Source organism: Taeniopygia guttata, chromosome 11 (assembly GCF_048771995.1).
Source record: "Taeniopygia guttata chromosome 11, bTaeGut7.mat, whole genome shotgun sequence".
In the NCBI taxonomy this organism is placed as follows: domain Eukaryota; kingdom Metazoa; phylum Chordata; class Aves; order Passeriformes; family Estrildidae; genus Taeniopygia; species Taeniopygia guttata.
Window position 1 is genome coordinate 9,131,232 of NC_133036.1, and position 22,797 is coordinate 9,154,028.

At 42.3% G+C, this 22,797-nt stretch overlaps 2 protein-coding genes and 1 long non-coding RNA gene across 10 annotated transcripts in view; 2 read left to right on the plus strand and 1 right to left on the minus strand.

Moving 5' to 3' along the window:
• The window catches only part of ATP2C2 (ATPase secretory pathway Ca2+ transporting 2), a 27,807-nt gene extending 21,011 nt beyond the window's left edge, over positions 1–6,796 (plus strand). The window contains exons 18-27 of one of the 2 annotated variants that reach the window (XM_032750417.3): positions 759–929; positions 1,197–1,294; positions 1,388–1,438; positions 2,756–2,922; positions 3,544–3,612; positions 3,693–3,809; positions 4,410–4,557; positions 5,136–5,231; positions 5,530–5,671; positions 6,331–6,796. In XM_032750417.3, coding sequence (XP_032606308.3) covers positions 759–929; positions 1,197–1,294; positions 1,388–1,438; positions 2,756–2,922; positions 3,544–3,612; positions 3,693–3,809; positions 4,410–4,557; positions 5,136–5,231; positions 5,530–5,671; positions 6,331–6,443 — 1,172 coding nt within the window. In that variant the 3' untranslated portion in view covers positions 6,444–6,796. Of the gene's footprint in view, positions 1–758; positions 930–1,196; positions 1,295–1,387; positions 1,439–2,755; positions 2,923–3,543; positions 3,613–3,692; positions 3,810–4,405; positions 4,558–5,135; positions 5,232–5,529; positions 5,672–6,330 lie in introns of those variants that run through there. The other variant, XM_072934218.1, reaches the window with a different exon arrangement.
• Positions 6,713–19,442, minus strand: MEAK7 (MTOR associated protein, eak-7 homolog). Of its 3 annotated transcripts, XM_072934219.1 has the most exons (10): positions 19,364–19,442; positions 19,286–19,324; positions 18,927–19,041; positions 17,607–17,783; positions 14,890–15,120; positions 14,281–14,425; positions 13,198–13,638; positions 11,880–11,998; positions 10,868–11,047; positions 6,713–9,844 (listed from the first exon to the last, which is right to left on the minus strand). In XM_072934219.1, exons 4-10 carry the CDS (start codon positions 17,772–17,774, stop codon positions 9,710–9,712), a joined length of 1,419 nt encoding a protein of 472 aa, XP_072790320.1. In that variant the 5' UTR covers positions 17,775–17,783; positions 18,927–19,041; positions 19,286–19,324; positions 19,364–19,442; the 3' UTR covers positions 6,713–9,709. The 3 variants fall into 3 exon arrangements, with proteins under 3 accessions (XP_072790320.1, XP_030138119.4, XP_012425329.5); XM_030282259.4 differs by having other exon boundaries at positions 18,960–19,041; positions 19,286–19,417; XM_012569875.5 differs by having other exon boundaries at positions 19,286–19,417.
• Positions 19,443–19,449: 7 nt separating this feature from the next.
• LOC115496786 (uncharacterized) lies at positions 19,450–22,528 on the plus strand. 5 transcript variants are annotated; one of them, XR_012057693.1, is made up of 3 exons: positions 19,450–19,589; positions 20,627–21,384; positions 21,484–22,528. It is a non-coding gene; the product is annotated as an uncharacterized lncRNA (long non-coding RNA). The 5 variants fall into 5 exon arrangements; XR_012057692.1 differs by having other exon boundaries at positions 19,476–19,589; positions 20,584–21,384; XR_012057694.1 differs by lacking the exon at positions 19,450–19,589 and adding an exon at positions 19,596–19,736 and having other exon boundaries at positions 20,584–21,384.
• Positions 22,529–22,797: the final 269 nt, after the last annotated feature.

Genomic DNA, 22,797 nt, shown 5'->3' on the forward strand with positions numbered 1-22,797 from the left:
ACACCGTTCCCAGCCTCTGAAGAGATGAGGAAAAGCCTTGGCAGCTGGATCTGGAGGATGGTGGAGTTAATGCACAGATTCTCCCACTCTGTGTCCTGTGATTAGGAGCGCCTGTGCAGTGCTTGATTTACAATATCCAAATTATCTGCCCTTGTGGCAATGGCAAATTACTGCTCTGAGGGGAAGGGATTAACTCAGGCAGCTGCTGCAGCTTTTGATTCCATCATCAAAGCAATGCTGACATGAACCCCTGGCAAAATATCCTTGGGTGATTTAAGAATGATTGAATGATAACGGGTGTGCACCAGGAACAGAGACAAAGTCTTCGGAGCCTGGATGTTTACATGGTGGGAGTTTCACTGCTTTAACTGAATTTACATTTCACATTTTTAGGTTTTAAAAAAAAGTGTAAGTTTTTGCAGGAATGCTATTGTTTAACTTAGTAGTTTAACAGTGTCTGGTTTAACATAACACTGTCCAGATTTAATCTATCTGCATTTAGGGAAGACGTGGTAGACAGCTTAAAATTAGGAAGAAAGAAATCCTAAGAGAAACATGTCAAACAGAAATGCTCTCATTCCAAGAAACTATTACTTAGTGGACTGAATTTTTGTGTCCATACAAGATCTGATTGTAATGACTAAAGATCTGCTTTTAATGACTTTTTCTGCTGGGAGAAAATAAATATTCATTTTAAAACACAGAAATACATCATTAACAATTTACTCTTGTCCTCTTTTTTCCCTCTCTGTTACTAGTACTTGCTTTGGCTTCAGGTCCAGAACTTGGCAAACTAACATTTCTAGGTCTGGTTGGAATAATTGATCCCCCAAGGGCTGGGGTGAAAGAAGCTGTTCAAATCCTGTTTGAGTCTGGAGTGTCAGTGAAGATGATCACTGGAGATGCCCTGGAAACGGCTGTAGCTATAGGTACCAAAGTTTTATCCCTTAATAATCAACTTTATAATTGCAGTAGAGACTTTAAAGGTCATTGAGTTTTTGCTTTTCCATTTAAATAAACATTAAATGAAGTATAGAGCTGCTACAAACTCTGGGACAAAATCCAGTAAATTAATTCCACTATTTTAGCACCAGAAATGGCAAAATCTCAGTGTAAGCCTCTTAAAAGACAAAGATAACATTGTTATGATTATAGAATCCACTAATATTTAGTGTGAGTATCTCTTTTCTTTGCAGGACAGAATATTGGTCTCTGCAATGGGAAGCTGAAAGCCATGTCCGGGGAGGAGCTGGACCAACTGGCAGAGGCAGAGCTCTCCTCCACTGTCCAAAATGTAATGGCTTTGATTACATTAAAAAAAGCCCATTTCCAATAGCTTCCATCTAATACGAGATTATATTTTGTCTTTTTCTTGTTTGTTTTTCAGGTTTCCATTTTCTTCAGAACAAGTCCAAAGCACAAACTAAAAATAATAAAGGTACTAAGAGCCTCTGAAATTCATTGTACACCTCACAAAAATAAGGGGGAGGGAGCCTCAGTTCTCTGGATTATCTGGTTTTCCCCAGCAGCATCAGCTCAAACTAAAGGACTGTAAAACCCGAGCTAGAGCACTGGCACTGTTTCTCTGAAGGTATTAGTTGTGGAATTGGACTTGATGATCCTTGTGGGTCTTTTCCACCTCATGATTTTATGATTTTTCTTGCAAGTCTGGGCCTGGGTATGCAAAAAAAAAAAAAATCCTAGTGAAGTATTAGCAACTACAACATCAGGAGAATGATTTCTGAGGCTTTTACTCCTCTAATTTCTGCTGGAGTTGTGAGATTCCTCGAAAAAAACAGCTTCCCAATTCTTGGTCTGGGTTTTGTCCTCAGTGTGGTGCCAAATCCATTTCACCTTTAGAGTCCAACAGACCTTGTGATCTTTCAATACAAAAAGAGAGCAAAGCAAATAGTCCAGAGTCTGAAATTACCAGCATGGCTCGTTCATGTTCTGGTTGAGTGACGGAGCTCACCTCTAGGTCGGGGGTGGCTCCGTGTGGTGGAAAAGTCTCTCCTCCAACCTGAGCTTCCAAAGAAAGGCTCAGCAGTCTCTGTTGCTTGGTCTCAAGGCAGTTTATTGCAAGTTATCTAAAATATTTTCTTCTGGGGCTGCTGTGGTTTGTTCAGCAGCTCAGGCAGAGGCACAGACACACCCTGACATCCTCTCTGACTCCCGACTGCTTCTTCTCTCTCCACCCAGGGCTGCTGCTGTCTTTTATATGGTACATTACGTGTTACATGGGTACAGTTTTTCCCCAATGCCTACTACCTATATTAAATGGTGCTTTTCTATCTTTTATATGGTACATTATGTGTTACATGGTTACAGTTTTTCCCCAATGCCTATTACCTATATTAAATGGTGCCTTTCTACTCTAAACCAATCTGTGAGTGCCAACATCACCAAGAACATGGAGGTAAGGAAGGAGAAAGAGGGAGGACAGGGCAGGCCCAAATCCCTCCATCTTAAAACCTCTGACCCTCATGTACAAAACTAAAACCCCCCTGTACAGCACTCAAAAATTCTTCCCTTTACTTTGTGACTACTTCTACTCTAATATCTAAACTTTTGTGACTTCTTGTTCTTCCTGCAAGGTTGGTAAATCATTCCATGGCTCAAACCCAAAATCACAGCTGTTTCCAGCTGCCTGCCAGGGTCTCAAATGCTTCTGACCTGGGCCTGGAACATCCAAAAATGTCTGAGGGACCTTTTGAGTTCCGACAGTTGAGAGTCTCAGATCTGTCCTCTCCCGCAGGCCTTGCAGAGGGCTGGCGCCGTGGTGTCAATGACAGGGGACGGTGTCAACGATGCCGTGGCCCTGAAATCCGCCGACATCGGGATCGCCATGGGACGAGCAGGGACAGACGTCAGCAAAGAGGCTGCCAACATGATCCTGGTGGACGATGACTTCTCAAAAGTCATGTGGGTTTGGAGATTTTCTTACTCTTCAGCTCTTTTCTGGCTGGCTGCTGCAGCAAGCCTGTTGTGTGAGGAGGGATGGGAATGGAAGTGGAGAGCCCCAGGGTGGCTCTGACTCGTCTTTAGTTGCATACATGGTGGTGACTTTTCCTTCCAAGCCACCTTTCACCTGAAAGCCCCGACTCCTCATTGCTGTAGTTAACTGGGGATCTGAAAGCATGTAGAAGTCTGGGTAGATCAGAGCTTTTTTGGTGATAATTTGGAGCTGGAGGTGATCCTGGAGGTGTTTTCCAACCTTTATGATTCTACCTCATCCAGGAAGCTCAGAGGAAAAACATAATTTGCAATGCTCTGTTGGTTCATAACAACAGCAAGAGTGGGCAGGGTACAGTGAGTATATAAATAGGTCCTAGGCCTGCTTTATGAACCAAAACCTGCCCATGTGACCCAGGTTTTCAGATCTACTTGTTGATAAAGGAATTGTAATTGAGGAGCTGCACTGACAACCTCCTCCTGAGCTGGGCTCTGAATTTCCATTGAAAAAGACAATTTGTGTTTTGAGTGTCACGGGGAGTAAAACAGTATGAGTGCTCTTGACTTAACAAAATCCCCTCTCCGTTCCAGGAATGCAATAGAAGAGGGAAAGGGAATATTTTACAACATAAAAAATTTTGTCCGGTTCCAGTTGAGCACGTAAGTTCCTGTTCGCTTCAGCTCCTGTGAAAAGCACCTTCAGGGTGAAGCCCTGCAGAATAATGTTCTGTGCTTTGCAGGAGTATTTCAGCTCTGAGCCTAATTACCCTGTCAACAGTGCTCAACCTACCCAACCCACTCAATGCTATGCAGATCTTATGGATCAACATCATCATGGATGGGCCACCAGCACAGAGGTATGGAAGGGTCCAATGAGCAAACTAATCTTGGGTTTAATATGTCTGAATTTGGCCTAGGAACACAAACTGTTGCGATTCTTCATCAATCATCATCAGCGGTTCAACAAACTGTACTTCTGCTCCCTCCTGGTCTTTCAAAAATCACATTTACGTATTTTCCTGGTTTATGGTGGAATCACTTAACTATTCCATTTTTTGACTAGGAATGGCCTGTTATCCTGAAAATACCACCTGCTGGTGGAATGGCCAGGGAATAGTGGGGATATGCCCCAAAATCACAAGACTTAGGAACCTCATACAACTGCTAATTACAACTACAGCTAAATACAATTACAGCTTCCTCATTATGCATATTCTCAGAGTCAGCTCTCACGTTGGGGTTGTCTGATGATCTGATGTTATTTTAGCAGCTCAATATGCAGAAAAGACCTTTGTTATCAGTATCTTGGACAAATTTGGGCCTTATGTCACCTTGCTAGAATATTCACGCTGTGTTCCAAAGAATTGCATCCTCCAGCTCCATCCTGGCTTCTCAGGATGAACATTTTGGGATGCCCTGCATTAATTAACACATCCCTCTGCTTCTCTTGGAGGCAGCTTGGGGGTTGAACCTGTTGACAGGGACACCATCAAGCAGCCGCCCCGCTGCATCACAGACACCATCCTCAGCAAATCCCTGATCCTGAAAATCTTCATGTCAGCAATCATCATCATCAGTGGAACCCTCTTTGTCTTCTGGAAGGAGGTGAGGGAAATCTGCACTCGGATCTTGTTTCCATCAGGGTGTGTGGAGCACAGAGTGAGGGCAGTTTCTGAAGGACGTGACAAGGACTTTCTGGAATCTATCTCATGGGAAGGATCAGTGTGGGCAGAGGGCTGAGAAAGCAGTTTCAGCTCCCAGCTCTGCTCCTGCTTCCCTCTCTCACCTCTAATTTGGTCCTTCCAATCCAGAATGGGAAACCTAAAACTTGATGTGGCATCAATACTTCAAGAGACTTTTCACCTCTAGCTTTCCATTTTCCCAGCAGAAAATAGCAAGTACAATGGATTGCTGTTGGCACTTTAAGTCTCAGTAATTTAATTTAGAAAGTTCTTTACTCAAAGTCCACATCAGTTTAAGAATTTAAAATATGGTTGATAAGATCATAAACTTTAAAATTAGCAGAGAAAACTGAATGTTATCTATAATAGAACTAGATTTACTCCTTTGTCTTACTACCCTTTGGTTTGACTAGGTGCATTAAAGGGAACATTTAATTCTTCTATTGAATTGGCATATTTTTGTAAGCTTAAACTAACTCCTGATTTTTTGTGTGCTTCCAGAATCCAAAAGGGGGCATAACTCCTCGAACGACAACCATGACTTTCACCTGTTTTGTGTTTTTTGACCTCTTCAATGCCCTGACATGTCGCTCTCAGGTGAGATGGCTCTGTCAGCAGTAATTTCTTGTCTCAAATCACAAACATAAACATTAAAATACCAGCATTTTGCATAGTAAGGTTGTTTTTAATGTTATTTAAAGCAGTGTGATTTTTATCAATTTTTTATACAGATAAAATTATCCATCACAAGTGCAACTGCACTTTCAATTACGTAGCTCTAAGTGTTTATGCAATTTAAAAAGTAATGGAGATGAAATTTAAAGAAACAGGGTGACATTTAGCTCCAACAGAGTTTGGGAGAAACTGCTTTTTAAATTCTCTTTCCCTTTTCTAGACAAAGTTGATATTTGAAATTGGCTTTTTCCGAAACCGCATGTTCTTGTATTCTGTGCTTGGGTCATTTTTGGGACAGCTGGCTGTTATTTACATCCCTCCACTACAAAAGATCTTCCAGACAGAGAATTTAGGAGCGTTAGGTAAGTTGCAAAATAAATAATGGCTTGTTTTGTTGTGGTTTTTTTTTTTTCTTAAAGTGACTGTAGAAAGCAGATGCTGCTCCCAGTTTGCTCTGTTAGCTCCCAACACATCTCTGCAAGGGGAAATCAACCAACAGCTCCAATCTCTGTGTATTTACACAGAGCTGTACCCAAACAGTAGCAGTATTTCATATTATCCCAGCTTAGATTCTGAATTTTGATTTACTGCACATAAATGCAAGTAAATGGAGACATGCCAAGACTTTCCAGCTCTGTATGATGACATTTCTCAGGTCGTTTTGCAGACACTCCCTTTGGAAAGAGCTGAGTTAAAACTTCAGTTTCCCAGCTGAAACGGAACACAGATTTTAATTTAAATCAGCAAATTGCACCCTACCACACCGTGTTCCATCTGCATTAGGCTGTGTCATAAGCAGGGGGCAGGGATCCCAAATGATTCCCGTTTCCACCCTCCAAGGGGACTATCCCAGCTGTGGGTGGCCCTTATCTGCTGCAGTGATGTCCCTAATTCTCAGCTGGTGAGGGCACAAGGAGGGCACACACACCCCTGGGCTCACCAGCCCAATTCCCAGCTGCAGGAAAGCCCTGGGCTGAGATTCCTGCCTGGCTGAGCTCACCTGCACTCTCTCCTCCCCCAGACCTGCTGTTCCTCACCGGCCTGGCTTCCTCAGTGTTCGTGGTGTCCGAGCTGCTCAAACTCTGTGAAAAGCGCTGCTGCCCCCCAAAGCACACAAAGGGACGTCACAACTGACTGACACTGCCCTAAAACACACCTGGATAATCCCAATCCAGGGCTCTGTCACCCACACATCCTTCCTGAAGATACTCAAGTGCAGCTGTACCAGCAGTGCTTACACCAGAGACTCTTCTACCCCTTCATGTGAGCTGTCTGCAGATACCTCCAGAGTGGCTCCTGGTTTAAAACAAGAGCAGGTATATTTTTATAACACTGATCTGTGTTCCAGAAGGCTGAGCTAGTCCCATACAAAAAAAAAAGTTTCAAACCTGTACAGAAAAATCTATTGTGCATAAACTGAAATTTTATTTATTTAAATCAAAATAATTTTTATTAATAAAATCTACATTTTAAAATGTTACTGACAAGTATCTGAGTGAGACTCGTGATTGAGACACGTCCTTTAACGTTTCATTAGAAGAGTGGAAAAGACCTGCTTTGAAGCATTTCTTTTCCTTCAATCTGTAGTGTTTGTGGATTCCCAGATATCCAAGCTTGACTCAGCAAGACTTTCAAGGAAACTCTGGGGAGCTGCCAAACAGAGCAGGGAGCTGAAGTGCCAACCTTTTGTACCTGTGTGACTGACAGGAGAAGAAGGGAAAGCTGATCACACCCAACACTCAGCAGTGGATGGATTTAATGGGAAAGGGACTCGCTTCCATAGAGCCTGAGAATAAAAAGGAGGAACAGGAGCAGGAACAGAGCACAGATGTTGGGCTCAACATCTCTGTTGAGTCAAGAACAGAGCAAGGGTGTTGGGCTTTGCAGCTGTGCCAAAACTGCACAAAAGGGACGGAGCTGTTCAGATTGTAGCTAAGCCCACTGCTGACAAAAGCTTTCTGGACATTTTGAGGTGCATGAGCATGAAGCTCAGATTTCTTAATCATTAGATTCAGGTTAAAATACAAACTGAGTCCTTCCCAAGCCCATTTTTTACATTTAAAGAACAATTTGGAATAATCCTATCTGCTGGTTGGATCAGTGGTGTCCTAGTAAATAATGCTTCACTGAGACATTTGCTGAAGTGCCAGTGTCAGTTTTCTTCTTGTCCCAGCTTAACATCTTCAAATGAAGAGTCTCAGACACAAACTTGTCAAAAAAATACAATTTCAGAGGTCACAATGCTATGCTGATCGTCACAAGAAGAAGTTCAAACAGGATTATATTTTGGATTCATAATCTAGAAAGAAACAGCTATACTGATACTCACTAAAAATCAAAGAAAACTTGGCCACTGAAATATTTTTGGTGGAGAGTAGCTTTGTAAATTTTTTTTTATACCCTTGCATGTGGTTTCAGTTCTCAAAAACAAGCTTCTGTCTTGTAATGGGAGGAAAATAAAGCCTAGCAATTTATTTTATGTTTAATTGCAGAAATTCAACTGTCTCATCCTGTACGCCACCTACATGGGAGTGTTTAATAGGCTTAGTCACTGCTCAGTGAAAATGACCTCTGAGACTCACGGTGGGAGTTTGAGAATGTTCAAACAAAAGCTGCTGTCACCACACTCACAGACAACACCATGTACTTATTACTCCTTACATTGTAAAATTTAATATTTTTAATATTATTTATATATAGAGAGAAGAAAACTATACAAAAGTATCAGTGCAATTGTTCTGATGCTTATTTTTTTCTGTGTGTTACAAGACTATCTGGTTTCTCTAAGCAAATACAACATAAAAGGAATTCTCCCAGGATTTTCACAGCCCTTTCTGTACTGGAACAAACAGCATGTAAATGCCCCAAGCATTAGCTCAGGTACTCCACAAAACACACAGTTGAGTCCTAGGATACCTGGCTGGAGTGATTTCTTCATGCTCTCCTTTCAAGGCTAAATTCATGTTTAATATAATTTATAAAAGGAGATCTAATTTAAGGCACAAGTGCACATTGTTCAGAATATTCAAATCTGGCTCCCTATGAAAAACAGGTGGGGGAAAAAATCTCATACAAGAAAACACCAAGGAAAAGAATTTTAAGGAAGGCCACATGAGCAGAAATTATATATTGTTTTTCTCTAAGTTGCAAAGAAGACATGCCAGGACTGGACACAGTCCTTTTCCTCGGGAGAAGGAAGACTGACAATCAGAGATGCTGATAACCAAACACTCATTGCTGAGTTAGAAATTGCAGCTCCTGGTAGAAATCAGGGTTCTTTCTGACAAGTTAATTACACATAGAATTAGCAAGGTCAAACGAATAATTACTGAGAGATGGGAACTAATTCAAGAAGAAAAAGTCCTGAGTATAAGAGACCTGACAAAACTGGTGAACAGTCACAAAACAGAGCACAAACCCCAACAACTGCATTTTACAGTTTTCCACAAGAGTAATGATTCATTATGTGGAAATAAAGTGTACAGCAATCTTCTTTAAACATTTTACAGATATAACCCTGATTTTTATTTCTTTCACAAGGTATCTGTAGATCCTGTTCTCAAGTAAGTATGGCTGCTTCTTACTCAACCTTTTTTACAGCCTGATCTTTTACTCCAGACTCATGAGGCTTCTAAAGAATGTACCTTCTCTAGAGAATTCTGCTGGAGGTATTTGTAGGATAAATATGGCTCCAATGATTCTGGTCTAAGTTTAAAAAGCAACAGGCAAGTTTCTGCAGAAACAGATGAAGTGAGATGCACCAGGGATAGTGTAGTACTATACAACTTGTTGTTGTGCAACATCCTACAGCTCACATGGAATCACTGAAAATCTGACTTAGAAAGCTTGAAATTTAATGCTTTAACTGAAGCAATGAAAATTTATAGCACCCTTCACATGTCATCATGTGGACTATTCTATGTTCACCAGTGTAAGACGTTAGTTTGTAAGCTTTGCTAACTAATTTCATTGCATGCAAATAAATATGTGCAGTTGAGGTATAAGAGCTTTAATCAGTGCCTTAACCAGGCTTTATAAATATATAACTATGTACATATCAATTCTTCAGGACAGAAAGCCATACTGTCAATAAGTTCTGCTGCTTTTAATTCAGTGCGTAGACACGATCTATGGGAAATGAAAGCAGATTCATATTCAGCTGGAGCTCAGCCATGCCTAATGATTTTGTCCCCAGGTAATTTTTCTGCCCTCCCCAAACAAAACCCTTCAGGCAGAATAGTGCTTTAGACCTAAATATTACACAAGTACAAGGCTTAAGCTTTGTCCCAGACAATTAGGTACATTCAAGGGAAAAAAAAAAGGAAAAAGTATCTTGTCCAAGGAACAATCACCACTTGAAGCAAATAAAAGTGAAGTTTTTACATGTTACTATGGCTCCTTTAGTTCTCATCATCATCACCTTCTTCCTCTTCCATGGGCTCCCGCAGACCTTCGCTCTGACGGCTTTTCCCAGCCATTTCCAGCAAGGCCTGAGCCTGAGGATCCACATCCAGGATACTCTTCTTACCTTTTCTCTTCAAAACAAAATAAAATACAGTCAATTTAAAATGTCAACATCAGGCTACAGGGAAGGGACACACTCAGAAGCCTGTAAGTGATGTGGTCTGCAAGCTTGGCACAACGGAGAAGATGTATTCCCAGTTTCAAAATTCACAACTACATCAAATGATTTTTACTGCTGCAGCTACATAAAATAGCCATAAACATTTCCTAAGATGGCAGCGAGATATTTCAAGTTTATTCAGGTTACAAGCATCCAGGATATCCTGGTTAACCTCACCTCAGTCTGATGTGCTGATGTGAGGTTTTTAAAGAGATCCAGTTACGATTCAACAATTTCTGTCAACAGTTTGCTCTGTTTCTATTTAAGAGATATGTGTACAGTGAAGTCAGGGTACATTAATTTAGTATAAAAACAAGTAAAAATTAAAAAGGAATGAATCTTAAAACCCCACCAAACTGTACAGACTAAACAGACAGTTTAGTCTGAGTTTAATGAGAGAATAAATTGCAGGGATAGAGGAGACTGGAGAGAGGGCTCCTACTCATTCCCAAAAATAAACCAAGTGCAGAAAGACTGGCATAAACCTATTCACACAAATTTATGGTAAAACAATAGTAAATTTAAAGTTACTGATAAAGAAAGCTTTTGGGTCTCTTCTTGAACTACAGCTTAGACTTGAGAATTTCCAGTGCTTTTAGAAACTGGGTTTTACTGAGCCCCTCCAAGGAGGTTCCTCCTGGAGACCATTCCTCAATATTGAAAAGGCCTTTTGGAATTCAAAATACTGCTATTCTGACTCTATCACCTCATGGCTTCTGATGCTGTTTCTTGTTAGCAACCTCAATAATTCCACTAGAGTTTTGCTATTTGGTCCTATAAAACACATGGCATCACAGGGCCAGGTAAAGAAAATATTATTCAGTACAATCAAAGACAGTGTTTAAACAGAAAACTGCAACTGTGAGCTTTGCATTCACATCTTCTGTTCCAACCAGCACACAATTTCACAGGTTCAATTCACAATTTCACCTACCCCTGCACTCTCAGGGGTGTCTCCCACTGCCCAAACTTCCAAGGCATCCAGTGTAAAATCCTCTTTGGCTGACAGCTGGGGGCTGTTGTAGGTGGTGCAGCGAGGTTTGGCTTTGCTGTGGCCCTTCCCGTAGTCACTGTCTATCCAGAGCCCAAAGTAGCCATGCTGTCCCCCCATACCCTGTGGAGAAAGCCAGCACATTAAACACATCCTGCACAGGGAAAACAGGCTGGGAAAATTAGGAAACCTGAGAGTAAGCTGCTGTGGTCAGTATTTATGCCACACTTTAAAAAGATAAGTAAAAAAAGTGGATACCCACATCTGCTATTCCTGAATACTCAAAATTTACCCAAGTAATACTGCCCTACGTCTGTGCTTCACAGTATACAAATATCTATGACTTGTGCCAGAAATTAACCTCCTGGCTTTTTTTTATTGACTATTAAAAGTTCCATTTCAAACAGAATAGCAGTGCTCAGGTTTGCTGCCTCCTTTCCATTGAGGAAAGTATCTACAAAAACCAATAATGTCCAATTTGATGTTGTTCACTTTTTCTGGAGCAAATTAATTCCAGACTGCTGCAATTCCCAAATTTATGGGCATAAAATGCTTCAAAACTGTAAAGCATTTCCAAGACAGGTGGTGTGTTGTAGCTCTGTAGAAACTCCTCTGCATCTGGAGAGCTCATTTGTGAATTTGAGTAGGAGTAGCTCCTGCCACTGTCATCACACAGCAGCAGCAGCTACTTGCAATGTCTGCACTCTCATCCTGCTGGGCTTTCTCCCCCATAATTCCAAAAGCAGTTGCTGTGGCAGGGAGAGCAGCCAGTGGAAGAATCCTCAGTTACACAGATCACTGTTTTGTGCTGCTTCAGGCATGCAGATTTCCTCGGAGAGTAACAAATGAAATAAATCTGCTCTCAGAAAGAAAAAAAAAAAGAAAAAAAAAAACCACAAAACACTTCCAAACGTCAGCCACAAATCCAAATTCTAAATCATTTGTGAATACTCACAAGTCCATTTGGCATAGTCTGCTGGCCATGGTTTAAATACATGTAGTGCTCATTGTACCCTGTGTATGTGTACACAGCCAGAGTGGGGAAAACAGAAAACAGAAAGCATCTGTTGTCACCTGCAAACAGAAGCATCTCAGGTCAGACAAGAGATCAAGCAATAACTTGTCTACATATAAATTAGAAAAAATAATTTAAGCTGAATAATTCAAAGACAGCAGCTGCCATCTCAGAAAGCCAGTTCATCTCCCATCAAGATTTAGATCTACTTTTTATTTTAAGTGAACTCTGTGCAGTCACAAAAATCAATGCGATTACAGGCTGTGATCAAGGGCAGAGTCAGAGGCACCACTAGGACATTATGTCACTATGTCACCTACCCTAGATTGCATTATATCATCTAAAACTGGCCAGCTGACAGATCTGTACAAACTGAATGCAGACATCCCTAGTTCTGACTACATTGATAGATAAATCAGTTCAGAGAGCAATCTTCACCATGCTCAGTTCAGGATTCAGAGGCACCTGTGGTGTGCTTGCCCTGTAGACTTTGTATCTTTCTCTATCAGGAAAAAATACCAGGAAAGGGATGTTTAAACAGTGCAAAATATAGTACAAACACTCTGAAGGGGTAATTTTCAAATACTCATTTAGAACATGAATTGAGTTTCTAATGTAGCCAGAGTGAGGATTCCCAGCAACACCAAATACCCATAGCCCATGTTTTTTTCTTCACAAATCCATCACAAACATTCTTTCCAAAGAGTTCTTCAAAAACCCTCTCTTCTCCCTCAAAGTTTTAACGGAACAAGAAGTTTAGTTTGTCCAAAGAATCCTCTGGCTGCTGGATTTTAGAAGGGGAACAAAAACAGTGCACAAACGGCAAGAGGAGGCTCAAGTGTTCCTGATGGAGGACTGCCATCCTGTGGACAAATTATTCAGACACTAATTCATCATCTGTGCTCTACTTCATTCATTTTCATTTAATTTTCAACCTAAGCAGCTACAGGGCTTGACAGATTTCCCTGAAAACTTGTTTTGTGATCAGTAAGTCCTGCAATTTTAAAAGCCTTATCAAATAACAAGCTATAAAGATTAATGAGCAACATGCCTGACTGCCACGCTAAGAATAACTTTACATGTGTTTTATATTATTTAAAAATTAGTTATTTTTTGCCACAGAGCAATTCACTTGGAAGTGTAAAAAACACTTTGTGTCATTAAAGGGCCAGTACCCATTAAGGGGACAGGATTCTTGTGCCTGTACAAAAACCAGGGAATTTACCAGAGATACTAAAGCAAGAAAAGTGAGTTTTACCTTGAAACTGTGGCTTCACCTCCCAGGAGTGAGAAGCAAACCCACCAAAGAGGAAACCATCCAAGTCCCTTATGATCACTAGGCAAGGGCCTTTGTTCACTATGTGGGCACACAGCTGTGAGAAGCTTTCCCCGTGGAGCCTGGAGGAAAATAAAAGCTGCCACTTGTGCTGCATCTCTGCAGGCAGGTGGGAGTTGATGTAGATGATGGCTGGGATGTCAAAGAGACTGACAACTCCTCTTCCTTTGATGCCCTTGCAGTGAGGAACCAGGTTGAGGATGTCGTTGGTTTGGTCTGGGAGGGAATGCAGGACGTGGAGACCTTGCCTGATGACAACACTGAGGAAAACTGAGATCTGGGGAACTCGGTACACCCAATCCCCAATCACACTTTGGTCAAAATTTGCCTCCAGGAGCTGAGTACCCACGGGTTTTGTCCCATCTAAAGAATAAGACATGAAGAGACGGGAGTAAGCCTCCCCATCTGGAAAAGAATCAGGTGATTTTTAAGTGTAAACATAAACATTATTGTAATGTACAGAAAACCACATATGAGAGGAGCCTGGAACAGTAAAGTGTCAACTACATTAAACAAATGCAACCACAGAACTGAGAAACCTCTACCTGTGGCATTCTTTACCTGGCTGAGCTGTCACGATTTAGAAACACAAGACTTCCAAGTTATAACTCATGAAGTGTTCTTTACAAGACAGCAAAATCTGTTATCACAACAGTGAAAAGATAGATCTATGCTTTATAAAAGGACATAGTCAAAAATACATGAGAAATTTTATTTAAATAAATTATTTAGATGCCCATTCTTATCATTTGCAAGTTAGGTATTTGTAAAATAGACATGCTCCATGACAAACTAGGACATCAGATCAAATCTCACCTGAATTTAGGGGAGAAAGATGGTAAGGTTAAATAAAAAATAAAAAAAAAATGTAATGTCATTTTCTAAGCACTAGGTTTGAAATTTCGGTCTCACCCTTAAAATTCAAAGATGTAACCTGAAGAGAGAAAGTCTCATGTGATCACTGATTACACAAGCTCTGGGATAAGCTGAATCAGGGCTGCTTACCTGGAAGCTTCAATTCCGAGAGCAGCTCAGAAGCCAAAGCTTTGACTCCACTTGAAGAATCCCTCGTGTTCTCCAAACTCCAACCTTTCAGCTCCTTCCTGTAACTCAGTACATGGATGACAGACGTGATCAGATCCTCTGTGAACTTAAAAGATTAAAACATCACAATTTTGGTATTTCTTAAGTGAAATTTCCAAGAGCTTCAAAGGACTGTCTGAAAATAAAGTCAAGCAGTAGTGACGCTGTAATCCCAAAGGCAGAAACATCTCTTGCCATGACAAGTCAGGAACTACAGAAATGCTACTTCAGTGTCATAGGCCTTGAAAAGGATCCTTTTCAAGACATTTCATACATGTCACTTCACAAAGCACCTCCATAAAATAGGGAATGAAAGAGGGAGGGGAAGGTCAAGTTTTGCAGTGTAGGAGCTGCTAGTGCATTACTGTTCTGTGACATCTCAAAAGCTACACAGCTGATCCTGCAACTAAAGCTCTAGAAAGCATTTCACTCAGTTCCCTGAAGCACCAGCCACACCACAGCCCTTGCTGGCTCTTAACTATAGCCCTGCTCTCCTACTATCCTCCCAACACACTTCAACTGCTCGTTTACCTCTCGGATTTGTTTGCCCTTCAGAGGCCCTCCCGTCTTGTCGATCATTCTCATTATTATGCTAATCTTCTCATCTGCATTCCCTTTTAAGAGATTTGACATAAAAATTACAAACTGCTCCTTAGCAATCTGTTCACTGGGCCCGGATGATTTGCCAGGCAGGTCAATGCTTTTCATGCCATTGTACAAACGAGCCGTCATTGGCTGTGGCAGGGGCTCCCGGGTGTGTGCCTGCAGTGAGAGAAACAGCAAAGAGCAAGTTTTACAAATGAAGAATAACTCATGTTTTCCAGTTTATCTGTGCTGACATGCAGTATGTAGAATCAGGAATAAATTTTTGTCAGAGAACTGCTAAAAATCTCTATTTTTATAGCGAATTTTTTTAGTGATTTAGGTTGGTACTGTTTTTCTAGAAGCAGCACGGGCTTCAGAAAAATCAACACTGTAAAGCCTTAATAGGATATTACCAAAGGGTTTCTGGGTGATAACTCTGGTGCAAAGGTTTACAGCTCTGCCAGCAAAACATTCAAAATTGTGCTTTAATTCTGCTTTCAACAGTGCAGCTCACTTCAAAACAAAGTAGAGTGTTTTCCATATATCAGTTTTGGCCTCAAGGTAGTGTTTAACCCCACATACATGAGCAGAAATAAGCCTGGAAAATTTCCCCCTGCATAGCAGCTAATTGAAGCGCAGATCACCTGATTTTTAAAAAGCATCCCTGGTGTTAAGAGAGTCAAAATCAGCACTTACTCATCTGGATTGCATGCTTGGCCCTTTGAGTTGAAATCTACCTGGAATATATCATCACTCATCACAGCTCTGTGGGAAAGATCTGACTCTGGATTCAACTTTCAGAGTGTTCAAGTTAATTACACAGTTTAAAAATAAATCATCTCGAGTGCATGACAGAGGAGGACGTGATTACCCCATGTCCTCACTGTGCACAGAGGTGTGCTGAAGACCTGATCTGACTCTTCCACACAGGGTGTAGCTCAGTGGGGACTGTGCTGAAATCATGGAGCCCCGCGTGCCTAAAAGCCCAACTGCAGCTCCACTCAGGGGAGCTGCTATTGCTGATTCCACTCTTGGGAAGCCACCTGGGCTGCTCCTATTTGCTGTAAATGGCTGTTGCTGGGCATGAGAGATGCAACATCCTGAGCTCTGTGCTGCTTGCACTGACGTCAGTGCTACAGCTCCCATTGATTCCAGCAGCAGCAGAAAGAGCAGCCACAGCCTTTCCCATCAGAGTGCTCCACAGCGAGGGAGGGATGCTCACAGGGGGTACAGCTGCCTTTGAGAGGCTTTCTGAAAATCCTGAAGTGGGAGAGGCAGCAGGGAACACAACTAAAACATTATACTCCACACTGCTGAAATTTTTTACTTCACACTGCTGAATTACCTACTCCCTACCTAATCCCACCACTTCACTGGGATGTTTCATTTTTAGCTATTCCAAAGAGAGGGCCTGGGGTGCAAAAATAGAGGTGTGTAAAAAAGTAATCCTTAATAACCATCTAACTCACACCTCTGACAGCTTAGAACTCCTGTTTTAAAAAGGCTTCATGGGATTATCAAGAGGTTCCTGCTCCACTTGCTTCCCAAGCTATGCAGTGCTGTCCTAGCCCAGATGCTTGGGGCCTCACCAGTGGTACCAGATTATTGTTGGATCATATCTCAGTCCAGGTCATGAGTATTGTCACCTACAAGGCAGAAATACCACTGCCATTCTCCTTGCACCTACAGGAAGTCTTCCAAAAGATCTTAATTTAAGCTGGTAAACAAAAAGGCAGGAAGGGAAAAGGCAAATGTTCATCAAAGATCACACTGATCTGGGGTAAACCTAGAAAAAACTTCTGCCAGGTCCCAAACAATTAACTGGCACCAAGGACGATGGATGAACTAGTGCTGAAAAACCAGGCAGCAGGAACATCATTTCCAAACTTGGTGTTCCAAAAATTGGTGACAGCTCACAAACAGCCAGGCTGCAGGAAGGCTGAAGCTGGTCTGTATGCACAGGCATTGCTGAACACCTTAAAATAACCTGCTGCTTTCAATGAGTTTTAATTTGACTCCATTATCTCTGTAATATGTATCAAACTGCACTTTACCACTACATTCATTTGGCCACTTAGTTCCTGACTAGCTGAAGTTATTAAGGATCCCAATGACTCATTTTTCTCTTTTCTTGATTAGAAAATGAATGCAAAGTCAATCAGAAGCATCACGCATGTTAATTAGCTAAAACAGCAAGACACGGCTTAATCAAGTCAAATTGAATTCTCTCCTTTTAGTACAAGTGAAGAGATTAGAGACACTGACATGTCGAGGGAGACAGGCACAACCAAATAAAAACTGACTTTGTGACAGCTTCTCAAGACAATCTGTAAATGATCCCACACTACAGACTCCAGAGGTAAAAATATTCTTCCTGTTTTTCAGGTCTCTGTGAAAATATTTTCATACACCCTAACTTACTTCAGAATTAGGAAAGCTGCAAGTGGACCCAAAAGCGCAATTTAAGAGATAAATGCAAACCTGAAAGTCACTACTCTGGTTAAACTGCAAGAAAAAGTTAAATATCCATCTTGCCCCAAAATACGAAAAATTAAATTGAGATGAGCAATCCTTAAAAAAACACCACATCTTTATAGTTTATTTCTGGAACTCTGTTCAATGCACTACACCCCAGATACATCATGAATAACAGACTGTCTTGCCTGTAGTGCTGCCAGAGTCACAGTTTTCTTCGCAGCTTTGGCATTTTTTGCTCCAGATGAGCCACTGGATCCTGATAAGGTATCGAATAGTCCATCAATGTCAGACTGCTCCTCAGGAAGAAATCTGGAAAGGTGATTCTGATAGGCATTGCTTTCAGCATTCCCCATCTTTTCAACCTGAAGCAAAGAGAAAAAAAAATCAGAAGAAACATTAAATACAGAAAGGTATCACAAGGGCCACAAAAGACACATCAAACAGACTAACACAGCAGTGCACGCTTTACGAGCAGAGCAAATTAGCAATCTTACAGGAAATTATTAAAAGTACTGTTTAGTCTCTGTATTCACCAAGGCTTAATGAACCTGGAGAACATCTGTGAATAGTAACTGTGCTTTAAAAGCTGACAGTCTGACAGCTCTTGGCTAAAACCACACTGGCCACCAATGCCAACCTCAGTCAAGCCTCTATCAAATGGAAAAACCAATATGATCTAACAGGAAAATTAGTTTACCACAAAGTGACCGTGAGTTTGACAGCTGGAATACATCCTTAACATGAAGGGAAAAGCCTGATAATGGATTAGTTATGACAGATTATGCTGCACCTTTCTGGTGCATTAATGGACTGAACTTAAGTTTGCCAATATGATGTGGCACTAAAACACCGTCACTGCAAAGTGTCTGAAAAACAGGAGAGTGGGTTCTTTCATGGACACACTATAAAAATAATTTGAAACAAAGGGACAAAAACATTTAGGAGCACAACTCAAGACCCGTTAAAACCACACAGATTCATACCAAACCAATAAATCAATCATTGGGAATTGGTATCCACAGAAATAAAGTTGGCTGTGGGGGGTTGGTTTGGGGTTTGTTTGTTTGTTTTACACTTTTCGTGGTATAACTATTTATCTCAATGTCCCAGGAGTCACCTGCATTACAGATTAATTTTTAGTGTTGTCTGGGCCATCCAGACAGATTAATAGATTAATTTTTAGTGCTGTCTGAGCCATGTGCTCTGCCCTTCTCCCTGGAGCAACACAGCACAGACCGAACAGCGTCTGAAACCCCAAATCCCACCATGACCCCAGTGACAGCCACCACCGCCAACAGCCTTCCCACCTGTCTGGGGAAGACACAAGCCTGGGGTGACAAAATGAAAAAAATCAGATATGGAACAAAAACATCATTTTGCAGGGATTTTTCCTGCAAATTCCCTGTCCTTCCTGACATTCCTCTTTTGTAGGCGAGCCCATCGCGCAACCCAACAGCGCCTCTGTTGAGCTCAGTGCAGTATTTCTGCCCTTAACTTTTGTTTACCGTAAACAAAAGGCCGGGTTGTGGCTGCTTCACCTTCAGGCCTAAATCCTTGTTTGCCTGAGGAAGATGCCGATCGTGGGGTAAACACGGAAGGGTGAATGGAAACCACTGTAACCTAGAAGACAGACCGTGGAGACGTTGTTAATTTAAGCAGAGAACCGCTGGAGAAACGGGGTCCTTCAAAGCTTTATTTCAAGGAATAATATTCAATAATAAACTTTGAAAGGTTAATTTCAAGGAACAATATTCAATAATAAACCTTGAAAGCCTCATTTCAAGCCCAGCTCGGCAGCAGCTCCCCGGCCCATCCTGGTAGTGAGGCGGAGGCTGTGGCGAGCCCCCGCCCGCCCCTCGCTTACCGGCAGGGCGGGCCGGCCCCGATGGGCCCCGGGCTGTGGCACCGGCCCTCGGTAGCCCCGATGGGTCCCGGGCTGTAACACCGGCCCTCGGTAACCCCGATGGGCCCCGGGCTGTGGCACCGGCCCTCGGTAGCCCCCGATGGCCCCGCGCTGCGACACCGGCCCCGGCCCGGCCGGCGCCATGCGGCACCTCCGCCCGCACGGCCGGGGCGGAGCGCGGGGCCGGCCCTCGGCCACGGGAGGCACGGGCGGAGCGAGGCAAGCAGGGAAGGCATGGAGGGAGTGGAGGAAGGCACGGAGGAAGGTAGGAAAAGCGAGGAGCAGCGGTGTTGTCCCCCCGGGTGGTGCTGCAGCCCGCAGCGGAGGCGGTGAGGAGATACGGACACCAGGAGAACGCGGCCACCCCGCCTCCATCAGCTCCTCAGCCTTGAGGGGACCCTTCCCTCTCAGGGTACGCTTTTCCCTGAGGAACCCCTCCTTTTTGAGCGGACCCTTCCCTCCTTTTTGAGGGAAACCTCTCCACCCGAGAAAAGTCTCCATTTTGAGGGGATCCTTTTCCCTAGAGAGATTCTCCTTTAGGGAACCGCCCTCCCTGAGGAAACCCTGCTTTCCCAGGAAAACCTTCTCCTTGAGGAGACCCTGCTTTTCCAGGAGCCCTTTTCCCTGAGGAGACCCTGCTTTTCCAGAAACCCTCCTCCTTGAGAGACCTTTCTTCCTGAGGCATCCCTTTTCCCTGAGGAGACCCTGCTTTTCCAGGGCATCTCTTTTCCCTGAGGAGACCCTGCTTTTCCAGGGCATCTCTTTTCCCTGAGGAGACTTGCTTTTCCAGGGCACCCCTTTTCCTTGAGGAGACCCTGCTTTTCCAGGAGCCCCTTTCCCTGAGGAGACCCTGCTTTTCCAGAAACCCTCCTCCCTGAGGAGACCTTTCTTTCTGAGGCATCCCTTTTCCCTGAGGAGACCTTGCTTTTCCAGAAATCCTCCTGCATTCTTCCTGAAGCATCCCTTTTCACTCAGCCTCCCTGACCCTAAAACATGTTTTAAAAACAGTAAAAATTCAAAGTTGTAGCTGGGACACAGCAACCAGCCTTCGCAGCTCCTGTCAGGGCTGACTGGCAAAATCAGGCTGCTGTGAGGCTGAGAGGTAAAAACACTGTACATGGGCTAAGGGACAAATGCAAGGTCACAGGGACTGGCCATGCCTTCAGTCAGACATGTGAAGACTTGGTAGAAAAATTATAACCTCAGTGGTTGCAAAAGTCTGGTCCCACAATTCACTTTTTTTTTTTTTTTTTTTTCAGGCAACTTTTCATCCCATTTGCATTATTCTCCTTGTTCTTTCAGCTACAGGGTTTGGTTCCTGCAACATACCAAGGCCTTCACCAGAGCAGTAACACCATTTTTGCCCATGCTTCGTGTGACTCTGGTTGATTTTCTTGCAGCCTGAGCTCAGTGTGAAGCCTCCTTCTTCCAGATGGGGGGAGAGGGGCAAATTCACATAAATCTGGTGTTGTGAGTGTTCCTGCAACAAGGTACCATGGAACAGCTTAACAGCTTTGCCACTTAACTTTGAATTATAGTCTGATCAGTGTGTTTTCAACAGAAAGCAAAAATGTACAAAAGAATAGAATTTAGGGGAAAAAAATAGTTTCCCAGAGAAGTTATTAATGTCCCATCCCTGGAAATTTTCAAGACCAGGTTGGATTAGGCTCAGAGCACCCTGGGCTAGTGGAAGGTGTCCTTGCCCATGGCAGGGGTTGGAATGAGATGAGCTTTAAGATCCTTTCCAATACAACCCAATCTGTGATTCTGTCTGTATTAACCATAGCAGAGCCTCACTGCTCTTTTTCAAGAACAAGTAAAAATCTTGATAAAGTTAAACCGCACTTTTCAATTGTGGGGTGTTTTTTTGTAACCTTCATGGATTCAAAATTTCATAAAAACCTGACGAATAGTCTTCCTGTTGCCAGCTCAGACATAGAAACAGATTGACCAGAATTCCAGGGCGGATGCTGTTTCAGATTCTCTCTGATCGCCACGAGAGCCACAGGACTCACCCAGCTCCTGTCAGCAGGGTCAGGACATAGCAAGTAAAAATGAAGGTAAAAATGTCATGTTCATATGATGTGAATGTAACTTGGGCTAGTGGAAGGTGTCCCTGCCCGTAGCAGGGTCGAGATGACCATTTTCACTCAAAACAGCTCGAAACATCCCAGGATTCAATGACGTTCCTCTGGAAACTGCTGGAGATGTCTTTGCCCACACGATGGCATCGCCTGTTTAGGAAGTTCCTCACGCTGCGGCTTCAGCACCCTCCCAGCGGGTTTGGATTCTAACACCGTGTGTTAGAAGTAAAACCTGCTGTAATAAATTAGTTCATCCCTTTCCTAACAACTCTACGTAATGACTGTGAGGGTAAAACTCGGTTTTTGGTGGAAATCCCTCCTTCCAGGTCCTGGAAAAAGTCCAATGGGTGTTTGTTTCCCATCAGTGTTAATGAACTTCCAGCTGATGCCCAAGGAGAAAAGTGAAACATGCAAAATGAGAAAAACGGTTTTTTTTCATTCAAGTTAACTTTTTCTTCTTTATTTTTAAAGGTTAGTGTTTCTGTGGATGTATTGCTTCACATGCAATTGGATTTTTACATTTGTTTCTTTTATTGTTGCGAAAAATGCATATTTATGATTGGCTTTCCGCAAATGTTACAATGAATATTATATGTGTAATGTTAGAAAGTTATGCTGTATTAATTCTCTTACGTATTGTGTTAAGTGTAGTTTTAGGTTACAACATAATGTTAAAATAGAGACTATGTATGTGGGGGGAGTTTTCTTTTTAGGAATGAGATACTTGCTTTGAGGAACACCTAAATCTTCCAAAGGAAAGGAATTTATGGCTTCTTATCAGAAGAAACTAATTTCTTCAGGCCTTGCTCAGACTCGAAGACGCCAGGGGATTAAAGGAAACAATTCCCATACAACAGACAAAGTTTCTTGTTTTAAATAGAATGTATGCATAACCATGAAGCATATATGAATATGCAACAAGTGTATTGGTTTAAGGGTGATTCCTTTGCTCACAAGTGATGCTTTTCGTGACTTAGTGTCCGAGAGCATCCGGAGGTCTGTAATTCTTTGCTTTTTATTGTCTTGTAATTGTCCTAACTCCAAACTTTATTACTCTAATTGTATTATTATTTTTATAACCATTTTATTATTATTAAACTTTTAACATTTTAAAAACCAAGTGCTTGGCATTTTTCACATTGTGTTTAATATTTAATCTATTTCTTTAGGACCTCTTTTCAGTCTGGAAATACAAGATTTGAGATTCTGGGCTTACTGACCTTGCACTAAGACTGACAACCAGCCAGCTAATTCTGATTGACCAGTATCATCTTCACAAAGAAATTATTATTTCAATACCCTTTTTCTCCAGCTACTGAGCTCAGAATCAGTCAAAAGCTGCTGAAAGCTACTGGCCTGGCTTAGCTCAAATTTATCCTCTTGCTCAAG

Coding starts and splice junctions, on each gene's coding strand:
- MEAK7 (XM_072934219.1), bottom strand. CDS start 17,774: ATGGGGAATGCTGAAAGCAATGCCTATCAGAATCACCTTTCCAGATTT. Junction 15,121..17,606: donor TGACTCTGGCAGCACTACAG/GCAAGACAGTCT, acceptor CTCTCACTGCAG/GCACACACCCGGGAGCCCCT. Junction 11,999..13,197: donor GGTGAAGCCACAGTTTCAAG/GTAAAACTCACT, acceptor TTCTGTTTGCAG/GTGACAACAGATGCTTTCTG.